This window comes from Psammomys obesus, unplaced genomic scaffold (assembly GCF_907164565.1).
Source record: "Psammomys obesus unplaced genomic scaffold, mPsaObe1.curated_primary_1811, whole genome shotgun sequence".
Lineage (NCBI taxonomy): Eukaryota > Metazoa > Chordata > Mammalia > Rodentia > Muridae > Psammomys > Psammomys obesus.
The window spans coordinates 10,926,125-10,937,387 of NW_026585504.1; the positions used below are offsets into that span (position 1 = coordinate 10,926,125).

Sequence of the window (11,263 nt, forward strand, 5' to 3'; positions counted from 1 at the left end):
ACAAGGTGGCAGCAATTTGCCATGTCCTTGTCACAATCTGTTCTTCACAAAAGCTGGTCCCTAACAACCCACACATGCCACATTGGAGAAGCTGGGCATAATGCTGCACGCCTGCAGTCCCAGCCCTCAGATCTGTGAGTCTGAGGCCAGCCTCTTCTACAAAGTGAGTCCAGGACAGTCAGGCCCACAGAGAAACCCTATCTTGAAAAACCAAATGAACAAATGAAAAAGACTTGGGAGAGCTGGAAGTTTATTCAATCTTTTTAAACTTATCCTTGACTTTAGTTCCCAAACTCATTTTTCTGTTTTCCTTCAAATTTTATATACATTTTTCATATTGAAAATACTTACAGTAAAATGCAGTTAAGATACAAATAAAAACATAATCTTTTCTGAGCCATGTTCTTTTAAGATTTATTTATTTTATGTATATGAGTGTTCTATCTGCATTTACATCTACCAGAAGTAATCAGTTCACATTATAGATGGTTGTGAGCCACCATGTGGTCCCCAGGGTTGAACTCATGACCTTTAGGAAGAGCAGACAGTGCTCTTAACCACTGAGCCATCTCTCCAGCCTGAGCCATGTTTTTTTTGTTTTGTTTTGTTTTTTTCCCTGAGCCATGTTTTTAAAGTTTATAGACAATACAAAAAAGAGAACTTACCAAGCCCAAGAGGCAAAATAAACATTTTGGAGCGTATTTCCGAAAGAAACACTGGGGGTGGGCCGGGCTGAGTAGTTTACACCAGCAGAGATGTCTAAAATGTCCAGCCATGGATTACAGCATTATCATTTGAAGGAACCCATGCCTTAGTGTGGATTTTGCATGCCGTTTTGTCTCCAGACACACTCCTGAATCTGTTACTAATATTAACATTGGTTTGGCCTATAAGATTTCTATTCAGACAGTAGGGCTGTGAGGGAAAGTCATCAGGGTGGCTGGCAGACAGACAGTCCAAACAAGTGATGGTCCTATTGGCCAGGGAACTGCCGGAAAAGGCAACGCAGGGAAGAAGCCCCCACCATTACATACGCAGGGAGGGCTGACTGGGCACTTACGAGCAACTGAGCTTCTCCAAGGCACTTCTGAGCTGCCGACAGGCTGTGCAGTGTGCTCTAGGGTCACGGCCTCAACGAGCAGCCATCATGTCGGGTGGGCTTGCAGGGAGGCAGGTACCTTTGAGTCATTTCAGCTCCTGTTTTAACTCCTCCCCCATGGTTCTGTAAACTCACTCGCTCACCAACTTGTGCTTTTGTGGGTTCCCGATCTGGGGTGAGCAGACCTTTAAAGTCCCAGGGTCACACGGCACCAGTGCAGAAAAGAACAAGGACTTACCTTTTAACACTGCCCCTCTTCCTTAGTACCTCACAGCAGCCCCGGCTAGCTAGCCTCTAACTCACAGCAACCCTCTCGACTCAGGCTCCAAGTGCTGCAACAGCCCCGGAGCACACTTGACCTCTTTTTGGTTCTTCAGTTAGCTTAGGTAAAATCGTATCTGCTAAAGACTTCAACTTTATTACAGGAAAAAGTTACAACTGATACAGCAATGAGAGCAAAACCACTTGAAGACTCTAGTTTAAGGAATAAAACAACAAAAAAATCTACTTGTACACTTCATTTTGCGAAATCTGCACATCAATGCCATCCTCAATAGATTTACAACCATCAACCGCAGAGACAGAGCAGTTCCAACGGGATATTAACAGGGCTCCTTTCCTGCAGCCTAGAACAAGAAATACTGCCAGAATTTAAGCTCCTGTTTGCAGCGCTGAAACAGCAAATATTTTCAAGCAAACTTTTAATTCCTTCCCGTGGAGCCAAAACCTCCTGTGCCCCTTTCCGTGTCATCCAGTGCCTGCAAGACATGACAGGAAGGTGAGCCAGTCAGTGGGAGAGCCTCTGCACAGCTCACAAACCCTCTGTCCTCACGGTCTCACCCTTTACCATCCACCCGGAAGAAGAACACTCAACATCCTCGAAGTGAAGAACGAATCTCGCTTCAACTATTACCAGTTGTGCACATCACTTCACTGCAACCAGCACCTCCTCACGCACCCCCCCTCCACTTACGACCAGCACCTCCTCACGCATCCCCCCTCCACTTACGAACACCATTCATGCCCCACTTAGCGTCTACAACACTTACTTGAACTTCTTCTAGGTCTGGATAAAAAATCCGTTCACAAATGAGTTGCGCAACTCGATCACCTTTTTTTACTTCAGAGAAAAAAACAAAACACAGAGTACTATCAATACTTACTGATGTGCTTTCTATGTTCTGTCTTGTTCAATGAGAACTGGAGCCAGTTCTACAGGAAACTCAAAACCTACTGCGTATGTGAAAGCTTATATTTAACTCACCTTCAAACTTCTCTTTTCCAAAATTAAACAGCACAACACCAACATTTCCTCTGTAATCTTCATCTATGACACCAGCTGGAAGAGAAATCGTTACCTTGATTCATGCTGTCAAAACACCAGGGGTCTATGATTATCTCAAGTCCACTTTTCGAATGATTTTTCTGAGACGCTTATTCTTACAATTGACAAAGCGCAACTCCTTTGGTCCTACACAGTCTGAAAATGTTTTTGTTTTTTCCTAAAATTTGAGAATTTAGAATTGTGCCCCAATTTTCCATCCTGAATGCTTATCAAATGGTGAGCTCGCACTTCCGACTTCAAGCTGGGCAGAGCGACTACCACCCCAGACCCCCAGCTGACTACCCGGTCCACGTGCTGCAAAGTCTAGGAGAAAATAAAGACCCGGGTAACAGCTTCCGCTGGTATTGATGGAATCGTAAATAGACAGCACTCCGAAGCCTAGTGATCCGCAGTGGGACGTCAGTGGTGGCATGCTCAGCAGCAGCCTTGCGGCTACTAGAATAGGAGCAGAGCTGCTGTTATAGTCCTCCTTTCAATTCCAACCGCTATCCCTGTTAAACCAATTGCTCAGTGAACACTGGCTGGCAGGCTTGATGAGTCCAACAGCACACGTGTGGGGATCTGAACTCAAGTCATCAAGCTCGGCAGCAAACACCTTTACCAATGAGCCATCTTGCTGACCTTAATATTCAGAAATTGTAAGATGGTTTTTAAGCGTCTAATTAGTACCTGTTTGGTATTATAAAGTAAAATAGATTTGTACTGTAGACCTTGCCAAGGCCCAGAAGATACATGCCCCAGACTTGTCCTCAGCTTTCCGAGTCAGGAACCTGATGTGTTTACAGAAGCACAGATAATCTGGCTAACAGCCCTCCATTTCTGTTTTTAATGTGGAGATCTAATTCACATGTCAAAGGCAGTTCATTCTGTCTAGACTAAGGGAGAGTCTTTTTTTTTCTAATAGAACAGCAACAAACTTTTCAACGATCCAAATATTATATAAGGTTTCATTTTCATTACCAATTTATTAGTTTAGTCCTTAATACTAGAAAAAGAACTGATATAAAGACTGGACCAGCTGTTTTCATAGTCTTTGGAGAAAGGCTGACTGCAGGAATGCAGCTTGCCCTTAACAAGGAAGCTCCCTAGTACAGAGAATGTTGTTCCATGTTGGAATGAAGGACCACAGCAGGCTGGGGAGCTCCCACCATGGAAGACCTCTGAGGTACAGTCTACATAAGCATATCTATTACAAGTGAGTCTGTGCAAGAGAACCCTGACTTCCAAACTCGTCTGGTTATACTTTATTAGAAATCTGTTAAATTACTCAAAGTATCACTATGCAAAAGGTTGAAGCTAATACTACAGTAATAAAGTTCATAAATTAATTCTTCCACCCCAAAGAATCAGTTACTCTTTGAAGTAGCAGAAGTTCTACCTGTTCCTTTTATACATATGAATAAAGGGAGGGCCATTTCCTCTATGCAGATATTATCTTACATAACACCAGCCATGCCCTCACATTTTTGCTATGATACACAAAAGAGCCCTTGATATACATCCTTGTACATTAGTGCTAACTCAAGTAAGTTACAAAAAAAAACTTTCCTGGGCTAAAGGGTGGACACATATATACGTGCATATATGTATGAGGCCATTGCTAGATAATTCCAAAAAGGAGACAGCCACTCTAACACCCAGCAGCAATACTTGAGTGTCCATATGTGATAGACACAAACAATGGACACTTGTATGTTATACATGCTCTCATATTTTGTCTGATTTTTTAAATGTGTTCTTTTTCATAAGTTGCAAAGATAGTAATTTTCTAGCATAAAATTTTTTTCTAGCAGTGTGAGTGTGTATCTGCAAAGTTCTCCTCTAAAGAGTATTCAAATAGCTAGGTGTCTTGAAACCTATAGGGCCAGGACATTTTTTATGCTTGGAACACAAAAATGTGAAAATCTTCGACTAGCAAGCAAATAAAGAATAAAAGCAATGTTGGCTCTGGTGGCAAAGACTTACAATTCCAACGACCTCAAAGGCTGACACAGGATAACTGCATGTTCAAGACCCAGCTGGTAACTTCGTGAGATCTGTCTCATGAAGATGTGAAAAGACAGGGCTGGAGATATGGCCAGCAGTTAATAGCCCTGGCTGCCCTTGTAGAGGACTTGAAAAAAAAAGGGGCAGAACACTTGCTTGAGTGTGTGAGCTCTTGGGTTCAATCCTAGTACTACTACCAAAAAAAAAAAAAAAAAAGGCAAGATCAGTCTTTTTCTGCATTATTCTAGGCAATACTTATAATCTCCGCATGAAGATGGATGCATTCTCACAACTCTTCTTGAGAACACACTGAGTATCTTGGAAAGTTATCAGTGGAAAAATCAGGCATTGGAACTGGCAGTGGTTAACCAACTTCAGGCAAGGTTTTCTGTGTCAAGACTTTGGCATGTCATTGTTGGAAACTACTTTGGTAAAAATGTTCCACACCTACCAGATGTGAATTCAGAACACAATCTTGCACAGTCAACTTTTCCTTTTGACCCTGATTTCCAGCCCGAGGCGTCTAATAGCATCTCCCTTAGTTGCCAACTATGATAAACTTGTACCTAAGAGAAATTTTTTAAATATTCTGTACCCAAGAGCCTAACACAATGTGATTTTATGAACAACCTTGTACCAATGAACAGGCAAACTAACTTCCCAACTACACAATTTCCCCCAGGTGGTTGTTTTAAGCAGAGTAAAATCTACAAACAAAGTTGAAGGGGAAAAGAAGTTTCCACATAAAAAAAAAATCTATTATGTCCTTAAGAGACATAATTGTCAACTTGAATTAGTGTGTGCCAAACACTGAGATGCTTCATACATCATACTTCCCTCTCACGCCCCTCAAAGACGGGCATGCTAATTTCTATTATATAGATGAGACTGTCCCTTTAAAGACCCTTTGAAATTTCAGTGGAAAATATAAAATCTTTTGTAACTGTTAGATAATTAGTATATCCCAAGTGGCCATATTTGAGTTGTTAGAAAGTTCTGTTTTATTTTTCTAATGTGCATGGATGTTTTGCCTGCATAGATATTTGTGTGCCACGTATCTCATGCATTCGGTGCCTGAGGAGGTCATGAGAGGACATCAGGTACCCCAGAATTGTAGTTAAAGACAGGTGTGAGCTCCCGCCTGGGTGCTGCAAATTGAACTAGCTCATCTGGAAGAGCAGCCAGCGCTTCTAACTACTGAACCATCCTCCAACCTGTAAAAAGTATTTTTGAAAACTAAATGCAACTCACTAAGCCCTGGGAATTCTCAACCTGAGAGAAAACTGCAAATATCAACCTTGAGGCTATTAGATCAGAGAAGTATTCTGGGATATCTGCCTTGTCCCACAGCACCACCTAGTGGTAGAATCGAAGACAGGAGCCATTCCAAAACAGGCAAAAGGGTAGGTCTTAGCAGCCAAGCTTCAGCATGGGCACAGTTAACCCTGACCTACACAGGCACAGAAAGTTAGCACAGGACAGGAAGGGGATGGGGCACCTTTATTCCCCTTGACTATGGAGAGAACAGTGGTGTTAGAAACCCACTTAGAAGCCAGTTTTCTCAGCTTGAAAAAACAAACATCTTTCAATATGGTTTTGTAAAAAATGGCCGCAAGAGAATCCAGCATACCCGTATTTCTGAAGGCCAGTGGTCTGAAAGGAAACTGGATGAAGAGAAAGATCAAAACACTAGCCTATCAGTGTAGTTGTGGGCCCCAATAAGAGATCAGAACTAAAACAATCCTATTAGGAGGGACGACAGAGATGGGTCAGTGATCGAAAGCTAGTCTTGCAGAAGACCCCTAGGTTGACTTAACAGCACCCACATGGCAGCTCACAACCTTCTGTAACTCCTGGTCCAGGGCATGGTGCCCTCTCCTGGCCTCCAAGAGAACCAGGCATGCACATGGTGCATGTCTACATGTAAGCAAAACTCACTTACACTGCATAAATAATATGTAAGAATCCTATCAGGAAAGTGAACATTCTTTACACATAAAGGCATTGGTTAGAAGCCCTGTAGCAAGGTAGGTTACCAGAGGCTACACAAAGGTGACAAAAACACAGGTGTCTCTGAAGACAAATTTGAGAAATGTAGTAACACATTACAAGGGGAAAGTACCCTGTTAATTTTCCAAAACAAGTGCGGCCTTTTATCCAGAGCTTCTGGCAAACTAGATCTGCCTTTCCTAGTCAGTTGGGGGTTGGTCTGATGCTTGTATTTTGATGTTAATTACTAGCCCTCAAGATGTGGTTACTGCCTGGATACACCTATTATTGTGTAAACCTGCCCAAGACCTTATTCCTGATTGGTTGATTAAAAGGCCTAAAACCTGGGCAGGAGAGGTTGGGGTAGGCTTGGCTAAGGTTCCTGGGCTTTGGGTTCAGAAGAATCACGGGAAACAGAAAGAGAGGAGGAAGACACCATGATGGGTTGGGCCTGGAGGAAGGACTCCTAAAATGGCATGGATGGAGAAAACACCAAAATGAGAAATACAAACAAGTATTAATAAGATTATGGATGGAAAGTAGTCCAAATAGGAATGGTTGAGGTGGATGGTGAGGTTATTGAGACACGTGGACTGTCTCCCCAGCTGTAGGTAAATAACGCAATTATAAGTCCAACAGGTGTCTGTGTCTTATTAATTGGGATAGTGGGTTAAATACTGCTATGATAATCATAGGGCTAATAAATAATATACAGCACAACACCACTTACTTTATTTTATAACACTAGTCTAAGAATCAATTGTGCACTAAATACAGAGTATCAGCACAGCAAGGCAAAGCCCTTCCCACGACTGTGCCTGTTATTAGTAAAATAACACGCATTTCACATAATATGATCATTACCAAATAGTATTTGAAATGATAGCATTATCACCTATTCAGACTTAAAAATTCCCAGTGGCAAGAATACTATACAATTTCATAAAACAAAGAAATAAATGTTACCTCCTACATCTATGAAGTGCTTTACAGCCAAGCCAGATCGTGGAGCTAAAAACAAAATTGGAAAACAGTGGTTATTTTACATGTTAAGGGGAAAGTACCATGGTCTCCTCTAATGTTTATATTTTCATCTTAATTTCAGAAGATCATTGTTAAAGAACACGTTTATCATACTATACCACCAAAGTCGGAGAGGCTAGTTTAGAAAAGTTTAAAGCATTTTAGTTCAAAACAAAGGCAAAGAAGAACAACCCCATGACTTGTGGTAGAGCAGATGCTGGAAGGAACTGAAAAGTCGCCAAGTGCCACCCAGTCTGAGGCCCTCTGACTAGTGTTTCAGTTATTTTCACTTAGCTTAGTCAAGAACCTGGGACTTTTCATCATTCAGGTTAGGAGACGTGAACTAAATACCTGTAGCGATGCATCAGAAATTAAACCCTCCTGTACAATTTTTTTATACTAAAAAGTGGAGAAAGCATTATATAGCTTAAACTGGCCACCTCAGTAATCCCAGTGTCTAGCACCATGCTTCAGAAGCAGGTGCTGTGTCAATAACTGCTGCCTCTCCTTGAGACAGTTCCCTTATTCCACCTCTTTGCTTTTCTACCCTGGGGCTCTACAAGTGTAGATAGTGATGCTAGAGACAAGAACCATTTTGCTCTTCTTAGGGCCAAAGACCTACCAATGCATAACATGGGGGTGTTTAGTCTATGTCTCTTATCCAAGGAAGAAACTTGTTTTTTCCCTATTTAGTTTTAAGTTACAAAAAGGGCTTACGTTTTGAATTCACCCTCTAGGCAAGTGACAGGCCCCTGAAAAGTCTAACCCATGGACTCACAGTCCATTTTTTCTTGGCAATAACAGGTACAAGGTGCTTCTCTAGAATGGTGTGGCCCTGGCTCTAATCTCTAGGATGCAGAATAGATCAAGGTTCAGTGAGTGGATTCAGGATTCTGTGAGCCTCTCTCCCATAGTATAAAATGCCAGGAGCCACCATTCTAAGACCTCTTTTTCCTACACAAATATAGTTATTTACATAGAACACGACCTCACGTGCAGACTAACTCTTGCAGAATTGACAATACTTCAACTGACAAAGCTTCAATTAAAAAGCACCTAAATTTCCCATTTTTTGTGAAGTTGTAAGCACGAACAATTGGGTCAATGTGACAATCCATGAGCTCAAGGAGACACTAGAAATAAAAGCAAAAAAAAAAAAAAAAAAAAAAGAGTCCAAAAGTAGCTGTGAATCCAAGTTTTCTTAAAAGGGTGCTGTCTGGACAGACGGTGCTTCATTACCTTAGGACACAGCCCAAGGATTCTCTCTTCACTTCTCACTCACAGGACAGTCAGCATAAAGGACAGGATGACAGTTACCAGTTCCTTAAATCACTTACCTACTCTTCCATAGCACCCAGACGGAACAGCTATCTGAATGTCTGTCTTCACAATGGCTTTCTCCATGGGTGATATGGTATAATCATAAGCACTAAAAAGACATTTAAATAAAACAAGTATTTATTAAACTGCTTTTACCACTTTCCTGTGATCATGCACATAAAATGTATATGGATGTCATCACTTCATATAAACTTAAGACTCTATAAAAAAAGTTTTAGGATAAATCCCTAACACATCTAAGAAAGTATACTTAAAAAGTGGCAGGTGTTTGTTTCCTTTTAGCTTTAAAAGGACAGCTTTAGGCTGGATATGGTGGCACACGCCTTCAATGCCAGCACTCAGGCATGGAGATCTCTATGACCTCCACCCTGTCTGTGGGTAGGTGGGAGGGAGGGAGGCAGGGGAATGTCAACATTGACATTGTTATGTGTTTTTTGTCTCTGAAAGTGATGGTTGGGGAATCAGCAGGGAGGAGCGGAATGGCAGACTTAATTCACTAACCTTATGGGAAGAAAATGAAAAGCCAAGAAAAAGGCAAATAACGACCGACACGCGCTAGGCCCTCACTCCATGCCAGGCAGTTCTAACCTGCTAATGCTTATGAACCCAGTTTACTTCTGTGGGTCAACTTGCAGAAGAAAATCTCAAGGGACTACACAGGTGAGAGACTGAGATGCATGCCTTCTCCCTGGCCAGACAGTTCAACAAGCCTCCCACGCCGTGGCTGTGAACTTCGGTGGCTTAGGAGAGCTGGTCTCCCAGAGCAGCATCTCCTGGGGATGGACACGATCAAAACTGGTTTTCCAAGGTCTACTACCCAATGCTGCTGCTCTCTCCATGACCGCAGCTCCTTTCCTGATTAAAAAAAACTTCAAGACACTTTACAATGAGCACCGGAAGTTACTCCGGAGGTCTTAATTCTATCGGGGAGAGCCGTAGAGTGGCTCCATTTCTTTCACGTGTTCTTTGCACTCTCTATGCATCAGTCATTTCCAATACTCAGAAAAAAAAAAAAAAAAGATGGCCAGAGTATCTAAAATCTCTCCCAAGATTCGCCATGCTAGAGGTATACGTTCGGTTCATGAGCCTTGGTGACCATAGCAAGTATTTTTACGTTGAGCCTTCACTGGCGCTGGAGTCCATGTATGGATTCATGTATAGAGAAGCACGTAGATTTCCTAACGTGCACACCACAGACGGTCACCATTCGGTCAAGGCTAAGCCTTGCCCATCCGGACCTTGGAAAGGAAGGGTGGCGTGCACGCTGCACAGTAACGCTCTGCAAACACCACAGCCCTGTGCTCTCGCGCAAGCCCCTGGCCTGGTGGGTTCGCTTAAGATGAGCTCCGGAGGTCTCCGCGCGAACGCGGTGGAGCCACGACGGCCCCAGGGCCCGGCGTCTGCACCCCCGTGGCTCTCACCTGTACAGGTCGTAGCCCGCGGCGCGGGCGGACCCGCGGGTGGGCGCCGTGGCGTGCTCCGAGAGCCGCACGAAGCGCAGCCGAGCGCCATCCTCCGCCCGAGCGCGCTTGCTGACCGAGGCGGCCGCCGCGTCTTCCGAGCAGGGCATGGCTGCAGACGCAGGACGGCGGGATTCGGCGAGCGCGGGAGCCCGCGAGCCACAGAAAAGCTCCCGCCTGGGCGAGCCCACCGCGCAGGGCGGGGGCCGCGGCCTTCCGCAGAGGCCTCGAGCGCGGCCTAGCGGACGCTCCGCCCGCGGCCGGCTCCCCTCCTCGGCGACCCCAGTGGACTCGCTCCCGCGCTCCGGGCCCGGCCCCCGCTCGCCGCTACCTGGGCAGCTCCGGCTTCCCCGCTCGGCCCGCGCGCCCCCGGCCGGGACTCCGCCGGTTCCGCCGCAGCGGCGGCCCTGCCCGGCCGCCAGCGCTCCCGAGCGGAGCAGGGCCGGCAGCAGGCCGCCGCGCAGGAGCGGCATGGCGCGGCCCTCACTGGGCCTCTGCGCCGCAGGCCCCGAGCCGGCTGCCCCGCCCCGCGCTCCGCCTGACCGCCCTCCCACGCAAGGAGACTTTTTGCTTTGCCCGGAGGGACGGTTGCGTTTTGAAATCTCTTGGCCTTAGCCAAAGCAACCGGGAGACCCCGTGGCTAGGGATAGTTAAGCAACTTTCTAGAGCCTCCTGTTTTATCTACACTATCACCGCAAACTATTAGTGCAAAGCTCGTTTTCAAACTTGGGCTTTAACCCTGCTTCCCTCTGGTCGGTGTCTTTCTAACAGTTTCCAGACCCTGCTTTGGCTTCAGTAAAACTGAATTTATCTCCAAGAGGCCATTCCGGAAAAACTTAACTGAAGTGGCTGCCCTGCCTCCGTTCAGTACTGTTTACTATCTGAATACTTTTTCTGCTTACATTGTTTGTATGTATTTTATTGTCCGTTGTCTACTGGTTGGTTAGATACAAATTCCATTAGGGAGGAATCCTATGTGCCTCGACTGGCCTTTGTATTCCTGGTGTTTAAGGGTGAGTT

General features: G+C 44.7%; 1 protein-coding gene across 1 annotated transcript; it reads right to left on the bottom strand.

Annotated features, from left to right (window-relative positions):
• Positions 1-233: 233 nt before the first annotated feature.
• Positions 234-10,764, bottom strand: Dut (deoxyuridine triphosphatase). The gene is made up of 6 exons (XM_055620696.1): positions 10,205-10,764; positions 8,780-8,871; positions 7,386-7,430; positions 2,364-2,438; positions 2,149-2,219; positions 234-1,857 (listed from the first exon to the last, which is right to left on the bottom strand). The coding sequence occupies exons 1-6, from the start codon at positions 10,714-10,716 to the stop codon at positions 1,801-1,803; spliced, it is 852 nt and encodes a 283-aa protein (XP_055476671.1). The 5' UTR covers positions 10,717-10,764; the 3' UTR covers positions 234-1,800.
• Positions 10,765-11,263: the final 499 nt, after the last annotated feature.

Bases quoted from the DNA above. Each gene is read 5' to 3' on its own strand.
- Dut (XM_055620696.1), bottom strand. From the start codon at position 10,716: ATGCCGCTCCTGCGCGGCGGCCTGCTGCCGGCCCTGCTCCGCTCGGGA. The intron at 8,872-10,204 runs GTGAGAGCCACG...ATGTCTTTTTAG, and splicing joins GCGGGCTACGACCTGTACAG to TGCTTATGATTATACCATAT. The intron at 1,858-2,148 runs GTAAGTGTTGTA...CATGTCTTGCAG, and splicing joins CAGACCTAGAAGAAGTTCAA to GCACTGGATGACACGGAAAG.